The 26564-nt window shown below is 35.5% G+C and overlaps 2 protein-coding genes across 3 annotated transcripts; one reads left to right on the top strand and one right to left on the bottom strand.

Moving 5' to 3' along the window:
- Positions 1-4736: 4736 nt before the first annotated feature.
- Positions 4737-5288, bottom strand: LOC141686111 (uncharacterized). Its single transcript, XM_074491167.1, has one exon. The coding sequence runs from the start codon at positions 5286-5288 to the stop codon at positions 4737-4739; it is 552 nt and encodes a 183-aa protein (XP_074347268.1).
- A 5150-nt stretch (positions 5289-10438) lies between these two features.
- Positions 10439-11779, top strand: LOC141684516 (uncharacterized). Of its 2 annotated transcripts, none has more exons than XM_074489532.1 (2): positions 10439-10901; positions 11090-11779. In XM_074489532.1, exons 1-2 carry the CDS (start codon positions 10521-10523, stop codon positions 11600-11602), a joined length of 894 nt encoding a protein of 297 aa, XP_074345633.1. In that variant the 5' UTR covers positions 10439-10520; the 3' UTR covers positions 11603-11779. The 2 variants fall into 2 exon arrangements, with proteins under 2 accessions (XP_074345633.1, XP_074345632.1); XM_074489531.1 differs by having other exon boundaries at positions 11087-11779.
- The last annotated feature ends 14785 nt before the right edge of the window (positions 11780-26564 follow it).

The raw sequence follows: 26564 nt of genomic DNA, 5'->3' as shown, positions 1-26564 counted from the left end.
TTTTCTTTTGTTTCACTGTCTTCCGGCTTGGATCCACGTTTAGCTTGTGAGTAATTAACTCCGGGTCTATGCCTGGCATATCAGCTGCTGACCATGCAAACACATCACTATTTTCTTGCAAAAATTTCACTAACTTCCCTCTAAGGGGCTCCTCTAATGTGGCTCCAATGAAAGTCATCCTCTCAGGATTCTCGGGGTCTAAAGGAACCGAAACCAATTCTTCTGCTGGCCTTCCTCTATTCTCATCATTTTCTCGAACATCCATATCTTCAATAGAAAGAACCTGCCCCCCGACTCCATCTGCCCTCAAAGAGGCCACATAACAGCTTCTAGCCATTTTTTGATCTCCTCTCTCTTCTCCAATCCCGTTTCGGGTGGGAAACTTCATGACTGAATGGTAGGAAGAGGGGACTGCCTTGAAGGCATGTATCCCTGTTCTCCCCATGATAGCATTATAAGTTGAACTAGCCTTTACCACCACGAAATCCAGCATCTGCGTTGCTTGCCTTGGTTCCGTACCTATGGTGGTCGGCAATTTGATTATCCCTTCCACAGGACATTCTACTCCAGCAAATCCATATATCGGCATGTCGGCTGGTGTCAACTGGGAGTCGTTATACCCCATTCTTAGAAAGGTGTCGTGGAGCAAGTTATCCATAAAAGCACCATTATCCACAAGGACCCTCTTAACCGGGCTATTTCCTATTATCGGTGTTATGACCAGCGGGTCGTCATGGGGAAACTTCACACCCTCTAGGTCGGAATCATCAAAAGCCAATGTTACTTCTGTCCTGGCCCTCTTCGGGGCTTCTCCAACAATATGCATAACCTCCCTAGTATATGCCTTTCTGGAATTTTTGGACAATCCAGCAGCAGTTGGACCTCCAAAGATCGTGTTTATCACAGGCCCTCGAGGGCGTCGCGGTCCTCCAAAAATTGCATTTATAACCGGCCCTCTAGGTTGGGGATTCCGCCCCTGGTCGTCTTGGTCCCTCCTACGATCTTCAAAGTTCTTCCTTCCATTATTATTTCTGTCCCCTCCATCTCCAGTATACTTGTTCAACCTTCCTTTTCGAATCAAAAATTCAATTTCATCTTTCAATTGCCTACACTCATCGGTGTCATGGACAACATCCTTGTGAAACCTGCAATACTTGCTCTTATCTAGCTTGGCGGGATCAGCCTTCAAGGGCTTAGGCCAGCGAATATCTCTATCTTTCTCAATCTCCATCAAAATCTGACTTCTAGGAGCACTCAGCTTAGCGTATTCAGTGAACTTTTGCCCAGGTCCTCCCTTCTTGGGGGTTGAATCAGGGTTTTGTTCGGTTCTAGGATATTTGTCCTTAGCAATATACTCCAGATCAGTTTTTCGCTTCTTGCCTCCAGTGGGCTCATTACTTACCACGGTCTTCCTCATGCTTTCTTCAACCTTGATATACTTCCCTGCCCTCTCTTGGAGTTGCAACATGTTTTCAGGGGGACGTTTGGCCAAGGACATCTTGAAAAACTCATCCCTAGTTCCTTGTTGCAGTGCTATTATGGCTACCTTATCATCAAGGTCTGGGACTTTTAAATCCTCCTTTGTAAAACGATTCAGGTAATCTCTCAAGGATTCCTTAGCTCCCTGCACAAGACTCATAAGAGATGCTGAACTTTTCTCATGGACTCTTCCACTGATGAATTGCTTAATAAAAGCCTGACTTAATTCTCTGAACGATCCAATAGAATTTGGGGGCAGGCGACTGTACCATCTTTGAGCCATACCCGACAGGGTTTGAGGGAAGGTCCGACACTTTATAGCATCATTCACGGGCTGAAGCAACAGTGCATTAGAGAATGTCCTAACATGATTAGCGGGGCCTCCCGTGCCATCATAGGCTTTGATAGTGGGCATCTTGAATTTCCTTGAGATATGGGCATTCATTATCTCTTCTGTGAAGGGTGGAGTTGGATCATCAGGATCTCCAAGGGGAAGGAGATTGCTTGGATCAGTTCTTGGGACAGCAGCCCTTCTTCTTACCGGACCATCCAGGTCTATGACTGGAGGAGGATTTCTTCCCCTAGGAGGTATCTGGGGTCTGGTGGCCTGGTGAGACTCCAAATCACGCCTCAGCCTTTGGATTTCAGCCTCATGAGCCCTGATCCTTTCCTGCACTTCTTGGGGATTCGCCCCTGGGGTGCTTTGGGGGCGTTGCCTTCCATCGGCCATTGGCTCTTTTCCAGGACGCCTCCTTCTCGGGGCCACTTCATCATCCGAAGATTCGGAGTCTCTCTCAGTGTAAGGACCAGAAAATTCCCGATCCTCATGGATATGACCCAAACCTCGTATATAGGGGGGCGACTGCCCTCGTGCTTCGCTTCGCCCAGCATATCCGCTTCCTCCAACCTCAGGGTGAAGGGGCATCCTATAAGGGGGGTTAGTAGTAACAATAGTTGAATATTCATACCCGGCGGGTCGAGAATTCACAGGTATATGTACTTGTTGAACTTGAGGATTCATACCTTGAATAGTCGGGGGAGTTGTCCCTTGTAGCTGAGGTTGAGTTACCCCTGTCTGGGCTTCCCCCTGAGTAGATGCATAAGTTGAATGGGGAGGAACCTCCACGGTTGATGAAATCACCTGGGTTATCTCTGATGATGTTCCTTCCTCTAGAGCTCCAATTGTTCTCCGTGTTCTCGCCATGGTTGTTGTTGTGCTTCCCACAGACGGTGCCAAATGTTATGGATAAAATACTAAGGTTATTATTTGCTGTATTTATTACTAAGATTCAGGAGCTCAAGGCCTTTAATGGCTGCTCTCGTGTTTCGTAGCTTAATTCTGCCTTTACGAGATGTCTACGTATCTCTGTGAATTAGAGAATCAAGCCAAAAAATATAGTTCTGATTTGTGGGGTGAGGCCCCTTATATAGATGTTGGGAGTCCTTGAATTGGACTTGGTATAGGAGACTTGGCGGGCAAGTCTCATAATTAGAATGGACTTTGGAGTCCTAGATAGTAGGAAACTGATCCCTTATCCTTTTAGGTCCCCTTGAGGCTAATCTATAAGGATTTATATCTTCATCGGGACTCTTCTCAATGGCTGATTTTTCCCTTATTAATTAATTACGAAATTAATTAATAATCAGGGCTTTTGGGCCTTCTTTATTCCATCAGGCCTGATCTGGTCCATCAGGCTTAACCTTTCTGGTCTGAATGTCATATATCCTCTTGTTGGGCCCAGCAGCCCATTAATGTAATATTTAATTATACAATCAGGATTTATTTATCCCTATCAAGCTTCATCCTGAATCGTCTTAATATGTCAAACATTTCTGAAAGGTGTATTATATGATCCCTTGCCATTTTTGACTTTACCAACATATGGTCCACATATACCTCCATGGTTTTCCCAATTTGGTTCTTAAACATCATATTGACTAGCCTTTGATATGTAGCCCCAGCATTAACCAGGTCGAAGGGCATTCCAATATAGAAATATAACCCTCTGTAATGATGTATGTTCTTGATCCGGCTCATACATAGGGATTTGATTAAACCCCAAGTACGCATCCATGAAGCTCAGAAGGGCGTGACCTGTCGTTAAATCAACCAGCTGATCGATGTGAGGCAATGGAAAACTATCTTTTGGGTAGGCCTTATTCAAATCAATGAAATCCACACATGTACGCCATTTCCCATTAGGCTTCTTAACTAAGACAGGATTTGCCAACCACAAGGGGTAGAATGACTCCGTTACTAAGCCAGCTTTCAATAGTCGGTCGACTTCCTATTTCAAAGTCGAAGCCCTTTCTCCACTCATGGCCCTTCTCTTATGCCTTACAGCCCTCTTATCGGGGTCAATATTCAGATGGTGACACATGACTCTGGGGTCCACCCCTATCATGTCAGAATGACTCCATGCAAAAACATCCAAGTTTTTCTTCAAGAATGAAGTTAGGGCTATTTGCAACTCGGCACTTAGTTGTTTACCAATTTTGAGTTCCCTTGTCGGATCAAGATCATCTACCTTAACTGAGACGGTGTCTCCAGCAGCACCCGCTTTTTCACTCGATTCCGGCATTCGAGGATCACGGTCTATTTCCACCCCAGACTGAGCCTTTTTATTTTCCTCTTTCTCGGGTAAACCATCAACGGCATCAAAGCTTTCAAAATCGCTGTCATTTACCTCTTCAACTACCCCCTCCACCAAGGGTTCTACAACTTCCGTGATTTTCCCAATTTTCGGAGCCTCCAGCAAGAGTACTTCTTTGCGGGTACCTACCCCCTGAAAAGAGGCAACAGCCGTGTATGGCTCCTCACCAGGGTGTTGCACAATCATAATTATATTGCAAGATTCCCTTTTTGACTTTACTCTACACTCTTGAGGGGTATTTTCATTTTTCTCATTAGCCGGCTCCAAGTATCGGTAGCACTCTTCACTTGAACCCCCATCAAACAGATGCCTACTTGCTCGCATAGCCATATGCAGAGCTCTTCTGTAACATTCCCTAGAGTCCGCATGGCAGCCCTTTGCCCATCCAATTCCATTAAGGGTAGGGAATTTTATAGAGAAGTGATGAATAGACGTAATTATTCTCATTTCCCTTAGCAGGGGTCTGCCAATAATCCCATTATAGGATATATCTTCATTTACCACCACGAACTCGGTGATTCGCGTGGCTTTCCGAGGCTCTTCCCCCAAGATAACAGGCAATTTAATTCGCCCCACCACCAAGACAGGGGGGTTGGTAAATCCTTACACATCATTATAGCAGGGTAATAATTCACTATCTACTAGCCCCATTTTCTGGTAAGTGCTATAGGCTAAAATATTGACGGAACTCCCATTATCCACCAGCATTCGGTATACATTAGTTCCTCCAATTAAAGCATTCACGACTAAGGCATCGTTGTGAGGGTGATGCACGTGTCGGGCGTCTACCTCTCTGAAGGTTACGAAGGCTGATTCCCCCTTAAAGTACTTGGGAGGCCTCTCTGACATGTTGCAGACATTAGTGAGGATTGGTCCCCTTGCCTCATGAGCATAATTTTTCATGGTATTTTGGCTTGAGCCTCCAATGTAAGGACCTCCGATGATAGTATGGATGCTTTTGGCCCTTACGGGTCTCTCGGGATTTCCTTTTTCCCCTTCCTTTCCCGGCTTATCATCCTTATACCTTTTGGCTTTTTCAGCTACAAATTCTGTCAGAAATCCTTTTCTGATCAGATCCTCTATGTGGTCTTTCAAGTGATGACATTCCGTCGTCTCAAGTCCATTAGCATCATGGAAAGCACAATATCGAGTCATATCCTTTCTTCCAGGTAGTCCGTTTTGGGCTGGTTTACGGAAAATGCAACTTTTGTCCCCAACTTCAAGGATATGCCCTATTGGGGCAGTTAAGGGGGTATACTCCGTGTACCTAGCAGCCTCTCTTTTGGCAGGATATTTATAACTCGCGCTCCTTTGAGAGCCAGCGGTATTCACCGTAATTGGGGCTTTCTTATCATCCTTCTATGACCTCTCCGCCTGGTTTCCACTATACGGGGTCGTCCCGTATGAGGTCCTATGAGCATACCCCCTTCCTTTGGGGCTGTAAGATCTGTTCCTCTTATTTTTACCCCAATTTCCCGAACCTCCTGGGTTATTGTCCTTTTTGAGTTTAGCTAGAGATTCTTCCACCACCTTATGGGGCACTGGCTTGGCATAGAAGGCTGCTAGAGTTCTTGGCTCTTGTCGCTGAAGTTCTTTCCAGAAATCCGTTCCTGGCTTAACCCCGACTATCAAAAAATTCTTATAAGTCTCTTCCGAGGCTTTCCTTACTTTGGGTACTTCGTCGTTAAAACGCTTCAGGTACTCGTTCAAAGTCTCATTATCCTTTTGCTTGATATTTTCCAGCGTATTGGCAGGTGGAGCGTATGCCACCGATGCCCGGAATTGGGATAGGAACATTTCGTTCATTTGCCTCCAGGACCTAATTGAATTAGCTGGAAGCCTCTTAAACCACTGGTGGGCGTTATCCCTTAGTGTAACAGCTAGTAGACGGCACTTAGTCAAGTTATTAATTTGGTATACCTCCATTTCCGTGTTAAAACGGCTCAAATATTCCACGGGGTCTGTGATTCCACTGAACTTTAAGTCCCCTACCCCCCCTATAGAACGTGAAAGAGGGGAGTCTCTCACTTTTCTAGTAAAGGGGGACGTGACGGTCAAATCAGAGCGTGCATGCTTTTTGGCCTTTAGGCTCCTTAGGGCTACCCTCAAATCTTTCACTTTATATTGCCTGTCTTCTCCGTCCGAGAAGAGACTTCCCTCAGCATCTGAGTTTTCAGTGGAATCCTCACTAGAAGGTATCACAGAATTATGATGAGAGCTAGCACTGCGTTCCTCCTCTTCCATAACCGGGGTCTTTACTGAACAGGATCTTCGGTCCTGGGTGTGAGACCGAGAACCTGATTTCTCCCTCTGAGAAGCCCGAGAGACTATTTTTTCTCTTTGAGACCCCTTCGAGGCTGATTTCTCTGTTTGCTTTCTCCATTCAGCTCTATCTCGCGTCTCCATCAGCTTATGATGCAGGTCCTTGTTACTCAACTTCTCCCTCATCCTATCAAACACAATGATGTTACGCGTGGGGGAGCCCTCGGACTCGCGATAGTCCTCTTCATCGGCATCCCAATCGGGATTTTCCTAATCAGTTTCAACATCTGAGAATGTTGGTTTCTTCTGATCGTCCTCCAAATCCTCCTCTTCCTCGTCAAAGTTAAGACGAACCGGCGAGACTTGAGCCTTTTTAGCCTTTTGGCCACTACCGTCGTATTTTTGTTTCCACCTTTTCATCCTTAGTGTCTTCTTCTCCAAGGAAACGATCTTCTGACTCATCTGTTCAATCTTCCTTAAAAGTTCTGAGTTCGTAACTCCTTCATCTCCTTCCTCGCGGTCGTTATGACTCCCGCTTGGCGTTCGTTTATTACCGGAACTTCCCGACATCTCTCCTCTCTAGAAATTAATTCAAGCACGATACCAACCCACCCCTCCTTCTAGCGCCAGAAATGTTGTGAGAGGAAATTGGTACAACACTTTTTGGAGGAAATCGATGAAATAACGGGAAGTATGTCTAGATCTAGGTCGGATCGTTGGCCTATTCCTGATAGCTGTATACGCCCAACTCGCCGGAATCTGGTGGCGAGTAAGGCTGTGTTTGGACTGAATTTGCAAGGTTTCCGAGGTACGATGACTGAATAATTCCTACTCAGTCGTAAAAATGCTCGGATGATCTCACAGAATGCTTCTACTCGATGATTAGTAGAGAAAGCATGTGTGTATGTAACCCCAAAAATGGCCTACATATCCTATATTTATAGGAATCAAGTCCGCATGTAGTTCTAGTTGTTGTAGGACTCCTCATCAGATTAGCCAACCACATTTTTGCCCAAGCCTAGGGTTGTTCTTGATCCTTATCCAGCTAGGTTTAGGCTAGGATAAGAGAGTCCTACTTCTAATACACCACTAACCCTTACTTATCCATGTCATTATTGTATTTATCAACCATATATATGTATATTCCATACATGCATCAAATAAATCTGTTTGTAAGTAGTTATAAGTCGCTAGGAGTCACGTCTTCCTTGCTATCCCATTGTAGAGTTCGTCTCCAACTAGACACTGCTTCTATAGGCCTCTTACCACTGTCAGAATAGCCCGGCCAAGTAACATTCTACGAATACCCTGGTGTCTTGATATACTACAGAGACCCTGGGGTATTAGGCGTCCATCAACTACGCTTCTAGCTTTCCTTTGCTAATACCCCTTCAGATAGGCAATCATCATATTCCCTAATACCCATACAATAGTAATCCATACGGGTCCATACCCCCTACTCTGCCATCCACAGGGCCCAATTCTCCCTATGGGCCATAAATCCGGCTCACGACTGATTTTAAGCACAACAACTATTCACAACAAAAAACTAGGTTATTAACAGCGATTAGTCAAAGATATTAATGACGTTAAAGAGGACAAGAAAATAAATTAGCCAATATTATGGGACAACTATAAAAAATAATTCAACCATGAAATATGAGACGGAGGGAGTATTAGCAAAATGGTTGTATGTGCCATATTAAACTGGTGATGTGTACAAATTTGCACATGTATGAGCTTTTTTATGATTGATTTTAGTTGATCAAATGGATTTAAAATCGATGTATAATTGTATATTGATTGTCAGTTTTTAATTGATCAATATGGTCATTTTCAACCGAATAATGTAGTCATCGATTTTTCAATAACAAAAAGGTTCAAATTAAAAAAATGTTAGCTAATCAATTTTTTTGATTAAAATTAGTTGGTAAATAATGGGCGGAAAATAACAAGTTAGCTAGGGGTGAGTATCGGTCGGTTTGGGCGGTTTGGAGGGTCCAAACTGAACCAAACCGAAGTTAGCGGTTTCCTTAAAGTCCAATCTGAAACCAAACCGTTATGTGAAAAAACCAAACCAAACCAATCCGTTTAAAACGGTTCGGTTCGGTTTGGTTTCGGTTTTAACCATTTTTTCTATAAAATAAAGTTAAAAATTAAATTAAACTTGAACTTGTAAATAAGACTCGAAAGTTTGTTTCATATTATAGAATTATATTTTTTATTATAATCATATTCAAAAAGATTATATAAAAAATATGAATCTGAGACATTAAAAAAGGTAAGAAGACGAGAAAGATGCGACCAACTCTCATACTTTTATTGAATAAAAATAAAAATTATGAAAACATAACACATACATAAATATTAATATCTTAGAATAAAATATTAAGATTAGTTCTTTTATATGTTTTAGTTTACACATATGTTATAAATTATAAATTTATTATTAATTGCACATTACTAATATATGCCTATTATTATTTCATTCTAAATATGTGGTTCGGTTCGGTTTGGTTATTTCGGTCGGTTTGGAGGTAAAAATCGAAATCAAACCGAAAAAATTCGGTTTTTAAAATGTCAATCCAAAACCGAAACAAACCGTTAGTAAACGTAAAATTTAGTTTGGTCGGTTTGGATTGTACAGTTTCGGTCGGTTTGGCTAATTTATGCTCAGCCCTAAAGTTAACTTCGCGATTTATCCTAGGAAAAGTGCATAGGCTGTTCGTGCATCCGAATATCAGTAAATTAACGAAATGATAATTAGTAAAAAGTTTGAGATCGATGGTTCAGAAGTTTATGATAAGTCCTTCCTGGATAAGCTTACATTAAAATAAAACGGAAAAGAATATAAAAAGGTTAATGAGATTAGGTAGGTTATTTATATAAGGAAATGATGAAAAAAGGGGAACAGGGGGATAGTATATGGACTAGGTGAAAACGTGGGGGGAACAAGCGAAGAACTGGCCCTCCAATTTGTCCAAGTCTTTTCCTTCTACATTCACAGTCTTTTCCTACCAGTTTCATTCTCGAAAAGAATTTTTACTCTTTAAGAATCTGACAGTTTTTCGTAACAAGTGTAGGCACATACCTTTAACTTTTAAATGAGATAATATCAGGGATGGATTCAGAAATTTATATTTAAGGGGATATTGAACAAATTTTGAAAAAATATTATTACATTTTTTAATTTTAAGAAACACTTTCATGAATTTTTAAAAAATTTAATAATAAAAACTATAAAATTTAATTTTATAAGAAACACAGTTCCCCTGCTTGATACTCCACTGGTTGGTATATAACCACATACCTTTGAATTTTGATAAGATAATCCATCATCGCAAATATTGGATACAAGGTTAATTTTACGAACTAGTTAGACTCATGTGAAAATTGGAAGTTGAAACTGTACTAAACATGATATCAAGAGTCTGCAAATCTGATAAATCAGTTTTCTATCCACAATAGTTTATATACGAGTGCTTATCGACTCAATTTATAAGTTAAATTTACAAGTTGAATGTTAGTAATGACATACTTTTTGTTAACTTATTTTTTATTTTTCACATTTTTTCTTAATTTTAGTTTTAAAAATATTTTTTAAATGTTAATTTAACTTAAAATATAAGAATGAAGATAATTATTTTTTAAAATTACTTATTTTAATATATTTTAAGTAAAAAGAATTCTAAATTAGAAGTAAAATTATTCAAATACCTATATAACTTATAAACATTTATCAACTTATTACTTATGAATTCATTTATATAATTTAAATAAAAAAATAAAAAAATTTAAAATTTCCTAAACGGCAATAAGATTTTGATTCCCATTTCACCTTATAGTGGACCAAAATTATAGTGATGAAATATATATTTTGTGCACGGACAGTCACTGTTTATAAAATTATAGTAAGAAAGAAGATATTATTATACATATAATGTGTCTATAGTTTCGATTCTCGGTAAATTTGTAATTTGTACCGAAATCGTAATTGATACGAAAGCAATCATGCCAAAGTATAAAAGGCGTGACATAATTTGTGTTGAACATGATGTATAGAATATTAAAAAATCCTTTATGCCCCCTCCACATTCTCCATCTAGCTAGCTACTCCTTCCATATATGGACGAAACCCTACAAAATTCTAGTACTGAATCTATGCCCAAAAATTTGAGCTGCTTTACTGGTTGTTTCCGATCTTCCAACAAAAAACTTTCTAAAGACATGAAAGCTGCTGCAAGTAGCTCCAAGAATAACAAGACAACCTCGTTGACATTCTTGTCGAGTTTCTGTGTAAATAAATCTGCCGTCCAAACTAAACATGTGAAGGCCGCCGTGTCGGAAAAACCTAACCGGAGTACTAAAGACTTCACTCCCTCTCCTAACTTGGACAAAAAGATTTCTCTGCAAAAGACTAACAAGCAAGCTTCCGGAATTGATAAGACAAATTTTCCGGCGCCTGCACCCCGTGACAACAACAACAATAAAGTCCACAACCACAAGGTATGTAAATAGACATTTAATCGTTCAGATACTTATGCGTCAATCAACGCAACCTGTGATTCGGTTTTTTTTATTTGTAGTATAAATGTTCTATCAAATCCACTTTTATAAAAATCAACAAAAATGCTAAAAGTTTAACCTAGGCAGCAAATTTTGCAACACTTATATTTATTTATTTTGTATAGCAGAAGAAGAATTCTGAGATAGGCGAAGAAAATTTCACCGAAAAAATTAGTAAGTTCGAGCAGTCAATTCTGTTAGTGAAGGAAGGCAATAGGCAAACTCCGAAAAAAGAGAAAAAGAGAAGCCGATCAAGCAGCTTCGGTCCGCTACAAGTAGAACAAAATATTGTGCCAACTAAAACAACAAGAGTTCTGTCACATTCCATATCTCTCCCGCCCCTAATTCGAACGAAAGAGAAGGCGATTCGCAGTGAAAATGGCGTAGAAACTCAAGGCAAAGTTGATCCGATTGTTGGGATGTCAATCATGATGGGAACACTTGTTATAATGATAATCTGGGGAAAGGTTTGTGCAATTATTTGTACGTGTGCATGGTTATACATGGTTCCCAGGTTAAGAACTAAAAAGAATAGTAGGTTGAATTTAAGCAGTCTAAATTTGGAGTCCGTGGAGTACAAGAAAAAGGTGGTATTGGAGGGACTTCTCCAGAGGGACCGCCGGCGTGTGGTCGGAAATTAATTTGTAGATACAACAACTTCATGATACATGTATAGTAAAGATTGCCGCATTTTATATTTGTAGATTGCAGGAATAAAAAAAAATACATAGCATACATATTATACTATAAGTTTTAAGTCTAAGTAAAATTTAAGTGTGATCGAATAATTGTTGTTAATCTTAATTCCATCGATTATATACCGTGCTTTCTTCTTGTTTTGTTAGTGCTAGTTTTTGTGTTAAAGTTTGAAACTAGGTCAAAAATGGTCCGTAGTACTGTTATCAAAATCTTGATTATGACGACTTCAAGCTTTCAGGCCGGTAAGCTTGGTTAAAGTCAAAATTTTCTAGACTCCAGAGTCCAGATTGATGTGACAAAAAAGCTTGTCAAGATATTTAATTATCTCTCGGTGAATTGAAATCATTTTTATTATCAATAATTCTGCAAAAACAATTTAGCAAAGAAAAATAAATTTATTCTAGCACCCAGTTTTAAAAAATTGTACCAATAAAAAAAACTTTAATTTGAATATTTAACTATAAATCATCATAGTCAGTAGTGTAAATTTGATCAGTTTTTACGTCACATTATTGGTTGAAGATTATTTCAGTCAATACGACTTTCTACATGAAAAGTATTTTGGGGACAAATAGTTGTCAGAATTAGAAAAATGTGGCATTAATAATTTAATTTGTTGCTTTAGGAAATATCTGCTCTTTGGTCATTTCTAATTGGCTAATTGTGAATTGGACTCCAGTTAAATGGCCCTAAGATCTTCCAGATTTAATTTATTTATCTCCACGTTCCTTTTTTTAAAATTCAACCAAGGAATGCTCTGATACTGACTCTCTGCTTTGGGACTGCATTTCACAATCAAAGCTCAAAAGGTGATTAGTAGTTACTAGAATAATGACAGAGGGAATGAAACAATATATAAATGAGAACAAGTTAATCCTACTATTAAAAATGGAATTTGATTTCACGAATTTCTTAAAACATAGAGGACATTGATCATTGTGGAATATAATAATCATTAATCACAAAACTATATCCTATGATAACGGCTAGCTCAATGGATTTTGTAAATTCATGAATTTTTTAAATTTCACAAAAATTTGGATATTGATTATTTAATTCTATGCAGATTTCGATGAATTGATTTGGTGTATTGAATAAAATTTCATGAATTTTAGTGGATTTCTTTGCTAATATTTATTTTATTTTATAATTTCATATCTATACTTTGGTCTATGTTAACACCTTTCAAAAAAAGTTTAAACAAATATTATTTAATCAAAATAAATAAATCATGTATCTTATATAACTACAAACTCTATGAATTATAATCCAGCTTGATATCTAAGAGCACTCAACTTCTTTATTGGTAGGAAATCAAACACTTCCAAAATTAATTTTATTAATTCAAATTATAATATAATAAAATATTTATTAAATCAAGGAAAAATTAAAAAATAATAGCAAATCATCCATATCTATACTATACTATTATAAGCGAAATATGGTTTCGTTTGGTGGGTTGGTTACCACCTTCCTGAAATGGTTGTTAACACTTTCCAAAACAAAGTTAAAGTAAATATATTTATTTAAAAAAATTAAATCATGTATTTGATATAATTACAAACTCTTTGAATGATAATCCTACTTGATTTCTAATCGCACTCAACTTTTTTTTACCTTTTTCGTAGGGAACCAAACACTTCCAAAATTAATTTTAATAATTCAAATTTAAAAATAACAATTTATTAACAAATCAAGAACAAATTAAAAAAAAAATTATCACATCAATCGGATACACCAAATCAACCGCATACACTGCTCCGATAAGCGTCCACGGTCGGAGGACTTTTTATTACTTTAACTATTTAGAATTTGAATCTGTCAATAACACGATATATAAATTATTAACTTTGTCTTGAATTTCAATAAAACATATTTATTATCTGCTATAATTTAATTTTATATAATAAAAAATAATTAAATAATAAAAATTATAATCAGTCCGTGCGTTGCACGGGTTATAGGCTAGTATCAACTAATAACAATATATAATTCAAAATAAATAACAAGATTCAAGTAACAAGTTTAACTTATTAGCCATTATCCATGTGTTTCTCACTCTCCTTATATTATTCTTCATCTTCTTTTTTATTTGCTCCGGTCCTTTATTATTGTTGCCTTATATATTCGATTCAAGTTTATCATCTTTCATGTCTAAAGATCGGTCATCTCATCACAATATATAATAAATTTGTATGATATATGACTCAATATTTAATCTCGATTTTATTAACACTTGAAAATTTTATGAGAGTAATAAGTGAAGTTAACTGAACAATTAAATAATTTTTATTTTTAATCTATTTAAAAATTGTATGAGTCTGTTTCATTTCTATTTTTTACTTGAGAAAATAAATTTTAGCAGAAGATTTACTCAAATTGAAGAGAATCCAGCACAAATATAAAATTTTTATTATAAATAAAATTATAAGATGTTATAGATAAATTGGTCTTTAAAAATTATATATAAATTTTAGGATATTATGAAATTAATTAATAAATAATATAATTATATATATTAGGATTTGGGAATAACGAGGGATCGTGTTCATTGAAATTTGGGACGAAACATGTCTCCGTAGAATTTTGATGATTTTAGAAGAATCCTTTAAAATCTCATCTAATTTGGGTGGATTTCAAAACACGTATTATACACTAGAAAATTCAATTAAATTTATCATTTTATCAAAACTAAAAAATTCCATGACTTTTTGAATATCATAAGATTTTAACGGATTGTTTTAAATCTAAATTAAATACCATCATATTTTAAAGTATTTTTTGAAATTTTGATTGAATACCCGAGATTTTATAAGACTTTTTAGAATCAAAAATGAATACCTTAATATTATAATGGATTATATAAAAAAACAAAATGAATACCCTCATATTTTCAAAATACTTCAAAATCCCAATTGAATACCCCCCTAAATTTTAACACGTGACCCTAAAATATATATAGCCCCGAGCGGGAAAAAATTATGCTCGGTGGTAATAAATAAAAAATGATAAGAAATAAGATATCGATAGTGTATATGTCGGTCCAACTAAGTGCGAAAGATATCTTATTTCTTAAGTGGTCTTTTAGAATAAAAATTAAAAATGTGCCCCTAATATTTTTTATGCCTATATTTTTTATTTTTTTGTTCTTTTATGTATATTTATAAAAAAATTGTACCTGAAAATTCAATTTTTTCGGTGTCCACATTCGTTACCATAAAAATATTGGCCTCAGGGTTGAATGGAGAGTATAACAAAATTTTTGAGTTTTTGTCAAATAAAGTATGAGTAATGAGATTTTTTTATCAGGTGAGTAATGAGATATGTTTTCTTACATAAGTCACTACTAACCTACAATTAGGTTACCCATTTAAAAAGGATTAAAAATACATAACTAAAGTAGTAAACACTTATAATCACGATCTTCAAAATAAAATTTACATTATTGTTAATACAAATTGATTTCAATGAAAAAAATGTTAATTTTTCAAAAATTCACGTAGATTGATGTTATATCCTTGTCAATGTCATATGTTATAGCATTGTCGATGTCATAATCTATGAACTAAAGTTGACTTCATGTCCCTAGTTTTTAATATATTAAACAAAGTCCTAATTTATAAAGATGTCAAATAATTATCAATATCATAATTTATCAATTAAAATTGATATAATTCACCTAATTTTTAAAATATTAAATCTGAAAATTGGCATAATCTATTATGAGCGGTATTACATTTAATATTTAATTGAGTATTTTTATAGTTGTAATTGAGTCATTTATAAAATTATATGGATATGTGCTTGTGTGATTGTATTGATGCATAATAATTGCGTTAAATTATTTAAGAATTTTGAAAGTAAGAAATGTATTATTTGCTCTTTTATGTGATTTATAGAGAGTATTTCTTATTTTAAGAAAAATTGTTTTAAAAATATTTTTATTAATAAATTTCAAAAGTGATCTTATAAAATTTCTAAAAATTCTAAGCTATTTTATGATACCACTCTTGTAATTTATGAATTTATATTTTTATCTATAAAATTTATTCTTGTATTAATTTGAATATTAATTAGCAAATTACTCTACTACCCATGCATGCATTCTACTCTCAATACAAAGACAAGGGTACCACTGAAATTTCTAACCCCACTAACCACTCCTCCACTAGCCAAATTACTCAATTAACCTTACATGCAAATCTTGTTTTTAAGTGGAAGAGTGGTAAATTGGTAAAAGCAAAGTCCACTTACTCTTGCATGTGTATAAAAGTAAAAAGACATGATTTAACTCACTCCAACACTCAAACACTCCACACCACTCCACTCTCTCCTCTTCTCTCTCACCCTCTCGACCGAAACTACCACGACCCCCATTTCTTTCATTTTTTATCCAATTTTCTACCTTTTTTTAGTGTAATCTCACTCCATATGCGTAGTTTATTAACTTCCCAGAGATTTTATGTTGAGAAGTTGATGCTAAATGGTTTCATATTTGTGTTTTTGCTTGAAATCAAGAGAACACCTTTGATTCTTGTGAATCCAATGGTTCTCCATGAGATACATTACCTATGTGTTAGTAACATATATTTTTGTAAAGAAAACTTGATAAAACTCTTTGCTTATTAGTGATCATTCTTGATATAGCTATTTCTAGTCTTGCATACTAGTTTTATAATGAGATTTTGATGAAAAACTATGATATTTTACTAGTTCATTCGAAAGCATGCATGTATGGTTTAAATCCTTGAATTTCGAATTTATTTGTGCATATTAGGAGTTGTTACCATGTTCTTTTGCTAAAATTAAATAAGATAAGTTAATGTGCATGACCATGATTGTTGGGTAAGTGTTAAAAGTCGAATTTATAAGGAGTAGTCTCCCTTGTTTAGTCAAAATATTGATGATTGATAACTTGCATTGTTTTTGGTAATTAATTTGCATGAAGGTGCACTAGGGTATGAATGTTCTCCACACTTGTTGAGGCATTATTTGAGGGTATTAGTGCAATAGGGTTGCTTGGTTAAAGGTTGAGTGCTTGGTTTTAAAGTGGGAGTTAAGGTGGAAGGGCTTAGAGTAGGACACTTTGATTTTCCAGAATTGCACATTAGTTGTAGGTGAGTTTTGAATGGGAATTTCTTAGGCCTTGGTAGGACCGAGCTATAGAGAGTTGGGACTTGATATATATTTGAGTCCAGAATCAATATATTTAATAAAACTTACCATTTAGTGAGGTGCACAAGCGGAAACGCTAAATCCGCCAAAACAGGGGACAGTTTAGGCTGGGTGTAGTTTTGAGGTCATAAAGTGGTGTTATGTGTATTCCCTCATTAATCCTTGATTAGTAATGATACTAGAAAGTCTAGGGAAGGTTTTCAAGTCGAAATATGTTGGTTTAGAGTTAGAATCAATAGTTAAAAGTAAGTCAAAAATATGGCAGTTTTTAAGGTACCAAGCAGATTTGTGTCAACTTTGAGGGTAGGCCCAGGGAGACCTAGGTTAGATCTTGGTGTCATTCCAAGTGCATAAGTTAGATTTAGGTCTTAAGAATCCATTGGGTTAGTTTTAGGAGGAAGACCAAGAATATAAGGGTGTCAAAGACCCTAAGTCGCACAAGGTGTCACCAAGGAAATGTAAATGAAAACTCTATGACTTAGCGTTTAGTTTTGTGAACCCTATGAGCGAGGCTTAGGTAGGCCTTAGTGTTTACAAGTAGATAGAGATCAGTAGAAGGTAAGGCCCTAGGTATGGTCAATAGAAATGAGATTACCAAGCTTAGGCACTTCGGGTTTTGAGACTAGTAAAATTGCCATATGCTAGTCAATTGGTGGAAATTAGATGAGTGAGATCATTCAAATGCCCAATGATGCACCAATTGTAGTTAATAAATTGCATATACTTAACTGTGATTATGTGCTCCAAGATGTAATAATAATAATAATAATAATAATAATAATAATAATAATAATAATAATAATAATAATAATAATAATAATAATAATAATAATAATAATAATAATAATAATATAGTAATGTATATTGATTTGAGGTCTTATACGAAATAGGACACTAAATGCTACTTGGAGTCCAATTGTGCATTAGCATTAGGGTCGATTGTTCTTATAAGAGTATTTTATAATGAGAGTTATTATTATTGTGTAGGATCAAGTGAAGATAGGAAGCTTTTCGTCAAGGTCGAGTAGTGCTCCCGGTTGCTCCTAAGCCAAGTCGAGTTCTAGATAAAGCCTTCTTTAAGGCAAGTGTATCTCCCTTGTCAAATCTATTTTTATGCAAGTACCTTAATCTTAAATTGAGTTGTTACAAATGTTATGCCATACCTGTGATTATCGCAATTATTCCAAGTTCATTTATGCACTAATAAAGATCATTCGCTTATCTACATCTTGCCACAACTTGACTTAGTACCTATAATTGATATACTTCGATTGCTTGTACCATACCAATATACCTTTGTAAGCTACAATATTTCAATTTCCATGATCATAAAACCTTTTTTGATTTGATATTATATCCTTATACTCTTGATACCTTGAGATATCAATAATCCAACTTCATACTTTTTCATTACTATTTATTATCATACCCAAACTTTGTAACTAGATATATGCCATGTATTACCCTCAAATTTGAGATCCCTACCTTGTTGATTATTGTTATGATTCTTTTTCAATACTTTCTTTCTTGGTTGATAAACCATTGATATTCATCATTGATAACCCTACTAGTGAGAAGATAATTCAGTTCTGATAAGAGTTCCATAACTCCAATCCTTAACTGATAATTTAAACTCTATTGTTTAGAATCCTTGTAATTTCTTCCTGGCATCAGTTTTTAAAAGATAATTGCTTTTCAAATAAAAGAATGTTTTATTGAGATTGGTGGATTGGACTAAGACGCAAGTCCCTTTCACACTTATTATATTAGGCTTAAAATTGCCTAGGGATCCCAGCTAAAATTTGGTATAACCCAGCGAGATTCGGGATTACTTCGCGACTAATCACCGGCTGTAATCCGTAGCGTCATAAAATAATTTTGAGCAATGATTTGGTTAAGAATGTTTTGAATTAAATAATGATGTCATCCACCCCAATTTCAAATTATGAATTGCTATGTTGTTAATTTCTGTCTTATGATATATCTTGCTGAGCGTTTGGCTCACTTCTTGCTATGTATCCATATTATTACAGCTAGCAAGTATGGTTAGATTCAAGCAGACTGCTCATAAGTCTAACAGGTGGAGATGCTGAGGCTTATGTGAGAGCTCAGGTAGTATAGTTGCCGTATGTGTGAGGACCGATAGTTATGTAAAAGTTGTAATAGTTGTAGTGGACTGTTCAAACACTGAACCTTTGCGATCTTGGATTTTGTTGTAAACAGCCGTTTGTAATGACTTTATATTTATCAGTTGTTATCTGTTAGTTTTATTTTCGGGCTGCCACATATTCCACCTAGGTTTTAACGCATTGAATCTCATATTTAATAGACCATTTTCACTTTCACAACATAAAAGACTTATATTGTTCTCTTCTAGCGTATCAAAAAATCTGAATACTATATTAACATTGAAGTTTTTATAGTTTGAAAAGATAAAGTATTATGTGCATCTGTATGTATTTAAATTATTATTTATTATATTTTCAAGTAAACTGCGCTGATCTCTTTTATTCATTTTCTAAATATCTTATTAGTGTATATGTTTAATCGTTATTTACATTTATTAACTTAATTGATTACTCAAACAAAAACAACATGCATTTATAATCATTCAAAAATAACAATTATCTAATAATTATAATTATATATATATATATATATTAGTTTCACTAGCACTAACATAAATCTTTATCTAATTTTACTCAACCGACCACCAATCATGATTATGACATAAAAATAATTTATATATTTTACACACTAACTACTGATATTTGTATTTTTTTTAAATTCGAAGGAACATTTGTACTAAAATCGTCATTTAAATCATTTTCGAATTTGTTCCGTTAATGATTCTAATCATTATTTTAATAGTAATGTGAAAACATTGTATATTACATTCTTAAAATTAAAAATTTTCCACCCGATAGAATTTTATAAATATCAGATAACCTTGTTATAAAATGGATTAAATCAAATGGCATAACATTATATATTTTAAAATTTTATTCAAATAATTCCAAATTGAAGTAATTTAAAGTATTTGTACGATAATTTCAAGAATTAAAACTTAGCTTGCTCAACTAATATTGCTCATCGTTTGCGGGAAGTCTGCGCCATTGTTAGTGCCAAGATCTAAACTATTTTTTAAAAAGATTTAATATTATAATTTTTAAATGATTACTATTAATAACCGTTTCAAATTGAACAGTTATGTAAAATTTAAAATTTCATTCACAAATACTTGATTACAAATATATTTGTAATTAAATTATACAAGAAATTATCTATTTTAATATGAATCATAAACTTGCTTAACATTTTCCTAATAAGATAAATCAATCTCGAGCTTTCAAAAAGGATCTTAGCCAAACGTTTACATCTAAATTTTATTTTTATAGTTAAAGGTTAATTTTTTTAAAAAGGAATAAAATAAAGTATTAATTTTGGATTTATACTTTACAAATTCACCATTATCGAACAATATTATGAGGTCATTTGTTATGGAATAAAAATTAGGGTACGTTAGTAACTAATGCTAGAGTTTGTGAGTTTCGAGTTTTAGTGGATGCTCTCGCGGTAGGGACTCTATGTCCTCGCAAGGTGCCTATGTATCTCTGTATTGTAGAGAATCAAGCCAAAAACGTAGTTCTAGATTGAGGGGTAGAGCTCTTTATATAGAGATGAGTCTAGGGTTAGACTTGTGTTGGGAGACTTGGTGGACAAATCAATGAAAAATCTAAATTTTATTTTTATAGTTAAAGGTTAATTTTTTTAAAAAGGAATAAAATAAAGTATTAATTTTAGATTTATACTTTACAAATTCACCATTATCGAACAATAGTATGAGGTCATTTGTTATGGAATAAAAACTAGGGTACGTTAGTAACTAATGCTAGGGTTTGTGAGTTTCGAGTTTTAATGGCTGCTCTCGCGGTGGGGGCTGTCTGTCCTCGCAAGGTGCCTACGTATCTCTTTATTGTAGAGAATCAAGCCAAAAACGTAGTTCTAGATTGAGGGGTAGATCCCTTTATATAGATATGAGTCTAGGGTTAGACTTATGTTGGGAGACTTGGTGGAAAAATCTCCTACTTAGATGGTAATTAGGACTCCTGTAATGAAAGAATTCCAAATCCTCGTAGGAATTTGTGTTCGTTTTGGACACATATATCTGCTCTTCTACCTGTATTGGGCCTAGTCCGTGAACAGCTCATGTTCATGGACCTTGACGATCTCTTCTAGTGGGCCTTGACCGCTTGGGTCGTGTCTAGTATGTTATGAGCCTAGACTGGCCTGGTCTGTAATGGGCTTTGGATATGAATTCCAGGTGTAATTAATGTGACATTTAATGTGTGTTTAGGATGTATTTTCTATCCATATCATTTGCCCCTCAACTTCCAGGAAGACTACTCAAGTTTTTATGAAAATTATAATGGTTTATTCGTGACTCGGTGTACTTTCAACCCTTCATGGGTATCGACCCTTCATGGCAATCATTTTTTTAACATAAAGTGTGACGGCCTCAACCCCGGGGTCAGGAGTTGACGTCACCAAACACAATAAATAAAATATAAATAACAAGATTATTATTATTAAAATATATTAACTTGACCCCAAACCAAGATCCGATCCAGGTTCAAGTATAATTCAAGTTCTCATTATTACAAACTCTTTATTCAACATCTAACACACACTAACTTTATTCAGCAACTCATCAGACCTCATGGCCTGATACAAACTACCTCAGAGGAGCCAGGTCCAGTAGGGGCGGGATTGTAATAACCCCAATTTTTGGGAAATTTTTGAAACCCTTATGAATAGTGTTTTTGCTGAATGAGAAAACTTTTCATGCCACACTATGTAGGGGTTCTGATATGGATATTCTGAGATTTTATTAGTACTTTATATGGGATATAAGTGTATGTAAAGATCGTCAGAATCCAAATCCGAACACTTTGATTTTTCCCGGAAATACACTAGATACGGAAAGATTTGAGAAAAAGGTAACAGGATAAAAAGGATTTAAATTAAAGGATTATAGGAGAGGATCATAAAAGGAATATAATATATTGAGAAAGGTTAAGGGAACCTAAGTAATAAGATCCTGGGTATGATCCTTCAAACGATAAACGAAAACGAAAGTTAAGCGAACCGTATAACAGATCAGCGGTCATTAGGCAAACAATTAGGAAGTTAATCAAAGGGATTAGAGAGGATGATGTCACCCAACCAATGAGAAGAGGACAAGGAGGGGAGGATGACATCATGAGGATGACACAAGCATGACATGGGAAGGAAGGAGATGTGGTGGCTTTTTAACCACACAAAATCAAGGGCAACTAGGTAATTTACTAAAACAAACACAAAAATCAAACCAACCAAGCCAAGCAAATCATTTTTCATCAAAATCAAAAAGAAACCAAGGCATTGTTCTTCATGCTCTCGGCCAAAACAGAACCAGAACACTAAAACTGCTGTATCTCCTTCATTTCTCACTCAAATATTGTGTTCTATAGCTCATTGGAAAGGTATTGAGATGGCCTACAACTCTTGTTCACAAGTCTCGTCCAAATAATCATGGTAAGACCCTCATTTTTACAGTTCTTTAAATTGGACTTTTAGAAACTTCAAAGCCTAACTTTGTGTTCTTGATTTCTTTGGAAAGATCAAGCTTGTAGGAGGCTCCCTAAGGCTTCCTAGCAACTTAACACCTCCCAAGGAAGGTATAAACTTCAAACCCTAGCCTTTACTTTATTTGTTAGTAAGTTTAATGGTTGGTGTTGTGAAATGAGAAGCATGGATTGTGATTATTAGTAGTTTGGTTTGATTTGGAAGTGTTTTTGGTAATTGAAGCTTGATTATAGTTCATAGGTCGTGATTGTGGTTGTTTGAGTTGAAAACCTTGGAGATTATGGACTGATGTGGTATGGTTTAGGTGAAGTTTTGTTGTATTGATGGTTATGAGTTGGTTGGTGGTTAATTGGAGTAGTTTAAACATTGGTAATCGCGTAAACATAGCCGTCGTAACGTCCGATTTTCTTTGGACTGTTTTTGTGCATAACATTAGGACCCGAGAACCCCCTGCTAGATTATGACCACTGCCATGTTTAGATAGCTCATGTTACGAGCTTCGTTTTGATATGTAGTTCGTTCGATTCCGATGCACGGTTTAGGAGAAACGACCGTTTCAAGTAACGGCGTTTCGCGAACGAAACTTTTCCCCTCGCCTTACTTTGAAACATAGGTTAAAGACCAAAAAGGGTTAATTAATGCATGAAACATTTATGGTAAGTGTGTTAGGCAGTTGGTAAGACACTCGCGAAGGAATCGCCTTAAAACTCGTAAAGGTTAAATTATTAAAAATGGTGGAGCCAAGGGTACTCGAGTGACTTAAGAGAATCAGTAAGCGCAAAACGAGCGTTAGAGTCTGAGTTGGTTAGAGTATAGATTTACAAGTGACTTTGGTTTAATTCCAACTTACTTGTTGTTTATAGGTTACCAGACTCGTCCCGAGCCATTCGTAACCCCCAGTCGCTCAGGCAAGTTTTCTACCCGTTATACTGTTGTTGTGATGTATATATGTATATGCATTATCTTGTGATAGATGCATGTTGGTTAATTAGCAAATGTTGCGATATATTGAAGCATGCTGATATGGTATATATATGCATGCCTGTTTTGTATTCTTGCCATATATATCTGTTGGTTCAGTTGATAATACCTATGCTAGAGAATAGCAGTAATTTGCATATACCCATAGTAGAGGGACCCAAAGGTGAAAACATTTTCTAAAACCGGGAGTCGAGGTTCCCGAGTAGATTTTATATATATATATATTTATATATATGTATGGTTATAGTTTTCAAAACTATTAATCGAATAAAGTTTATTCGATAACTTTATTTTATTAATGAATATTATCTTGAATATTCATTCGAGGACTTATGACTCCTTTATATTATTTATTGAATATTATTTGAATATTCAATTGAGGATGTATGACTCCATTTATTTTATTATCTGAATATTATTTGAATATTCATTCGAGAGCTTATGACTCAGTTTATATTATTTAATGAATATTTTTGAATATTCATTTGAGGATCTATGACTCCGATTATTTGCTGAGATATATTCTTTATTTTATTAAAGAATAAGGTGTAAATAATCAAACTTATTTTCGATTATTCAAATAAAGATAGTACTTTCATATAAGTATATCTTTGGTTATTTAATATTCGTTTCAAGTATAAGTTTTAAAACTTCTACTTCAATTATTTTTATAAAGATTATTCTTTATGGGAATATTATTTAAATAATAATATTCAGTCATTTTCTAAATATTCTGGGGACTGATTTACTTCATTAAATCAGCTTTACTCCAAACACTCTATAAAGTGTTTTCGAGTCTTCAAAATGATTTTTAAAAGTTAGAGCGGATCCCAAAACTCATTTTTATATTTAAGATCTTCCTTTTAAGGGGATTTAAATACTCGCTCAAAACCTGAGGGATCCGGCTCTGTGGTGTATTTTATATTCGCAACAAGGTTGCTGTTTTGATAAATGAATTGATTACTTACCCAACACTCGGGAAGTAAAATTCTTGGAACAAGTTAATCCATTAACAGGCATCGCCTGGGAAATATCGGTGAGTTTTCCTATCCAATTAGATACGACTTCTTGGTGGAGCCGTATCAACAAGTTTCTACTTGGGGAAAGTGGGGACGAGCTTTACGTTTCAGAGTCATGGATTTCATCTGAACTAGGAGTGGCGTAAGTGGCCGAGTAGCGCCGGCCCAGCCTTATTATATTGGCCCAAATGGCCTGGAAGTTCCGCTAAGGCGGTCCATTCCTTAGGAGTTCAGTGTTCGGTTGACAAGTAAATCCGACAGGTTCTCCTCTACATGTAGAAAATGGTGGGGTTGTACTACTACGACTGATCATCGTAAGTGGTCTTCCTGGCGCGGCAAACTCCCGTAATGAGTTCATCATTCAATTGGATAATTTCTGCAACACTACCCAGAGCACTTCGATAGAAAGGCTACGGTTGGGCGATTGTTGAGTGTTGGCAGGGTCAAGTTTTCAAAATGATGTTTACATCAAATGAAGTATCTCATAACTTCATTTTATTTTGATGATATTTTAAAGGTTGAATCTATTCAAGTATTATCTTGTAGTCTCATCTATGTGATGAACTTTTGAACTAATTATAACTTGAACGGTGGTAGTTCAAGTAGTATTTGGAAAAGATATAAGTATATTGGAGTATCTTGTAACTTCATCTTTTAAACTTATATCTAGTAAATGATTATCTTATGCATGACAAAGATTTTCAGAAAAACGTTGAGACAAGGTTAGATATATGAGATCACCTTGCAACGATATTTTTTTTTATACAGTTATACACTGGGACTTTGTGTATATTGTGCATGGAAGAGGACTTCCAATATTTTGAAAAGTATATATGTATATATATATATACTGAATATTTTGCAACTTCATCGCATTAAGATATCAACTTGGTTCATTTCTTTTGACCAAGACTTTCATGAGTACTATGAGAAGGCTCATATATTGTTAATCATTATACATATTATTTTGGTGGGCTTGCTGCTCACCCTTGCTTTCTTCTTTCATCACACAACATCAGATAGACAAGATGAATCGGACCAAGCTCCCGATTCGCAAGAGGTTAGGAGACGTTCCGCAGTTTTCTAGAAGCACTGATGCCGCCATAGCTGAGGTAGGAACTACCAATAGGTCAGGCTTTCAACTTTTGATGTATCAGATTATGTATATTTATGAATTGTAATAATGGAAAAGAAATGTAAATTTATTCAGAAATATGTTTAAGGTGTATTGGCATATAATTGTGGAATAAAACGACTTGTGATTATTTTTGGATATTCATCTCTGAGACTATAACTTGTGGTGTGTGTGTTTATTGTGGGGTCACAGTACAGAGTAGTTGATTATTTATTAAGATTGGGTGTTGTTAAGGGAAATGGAACTCGTGACAACCCGGATCCCCGACCTCGGATTTGGGGGTGTTACAGGGATCATGGGTCGGTCTGACTGATCTTCTAGGCATCTGCGAGATATACATAACAGTTTGCAAGGGTGAGCATAATCGCTCAGCAGCACCAACATATGAATAACGGAATAAAAGTAATAATGTAACAATAATAGGAGCAGAACTATAATCATGATATCAACATTTCATAATGAAAATCAGAGATAACTGGATACCATTAACTAGCATGCTTTATCAAAACAACATAGTAGTGTGTTGTGTAAATGCCAGAGTTCAATTTTAGCATGCTAATCACTTTTATAAAACCGTTGTATCAACTACTTATGCTCTTATGTAAATTACAAATCCCAATCAGATACGTAGCGGATATGTGAAGACAGCTGATCAGGCTATCAACACCAGACGGCTTTAATTACCATCCCATTTACCTGTTCCGGAACTCAGAGACTAGCTAGGTCTCTGACCTGCTGGACTAATCGGTTTTATAGTGCACGCAACCGAATTAGCCTCTTACGCCACCTCAATAGGCCTACTCTGGCCCCAATGTCTCCCATATCTGACCGTTTTATCAAGTTTTCAAAACACTTGTACCTATCTCATTTTCAAAATCCTTTATTTACCCAACACACATATAAAATTCAGTTCGTAAATCATTCCATTCGAGATAGGTACCTTTCGAAGTTACTTTTCCCCAAAAC

The sequence above is a fragment of the Apium graveolens genome, chromosome 9 (assembly GCF_009905375.1).
Source record: "Apium graveolens cultivar Ventura chromosome 9, ASM990537v1, whole genome shotgun sequence".
Classification (NCBI taxonomy): domain Eukaryota; kingdom Viridiplantae; phylum Streptophyta; class Magnoliopsida; order Apiales; family Apiaceae; genus Apium; species Apium graveolens.
The sequence above is the reverse complement of the archived record's forward strand: the minus strand, read 5'-3'. Positions and strand labels throughout refer to the sequence as shown.

Bases quoted from the DNA above. Each gene is read 5' to 3' on its own strand.
- LOC141686111 (XM_074491167.1), bottom strand. From the start codon at position 5,288: ATGACTCGATATTGTGCTTTCCATGATGCTAATGGACTTGAGACGACG.
- LOC141684516 (XM_074489531.1), top strand. From the start codon at position 10,521: ATGGACGAAACCCTACAAAATTCTAGTACTGAATCTATGCCCAAAAAT. The intron at 10,902-11,086 runs GTATGTAAATAG...TATTTTGTATAG, and splicing joins ATAAAGTCCACAACCACAAG to CAGAAGAAGAATTCTGAGAT.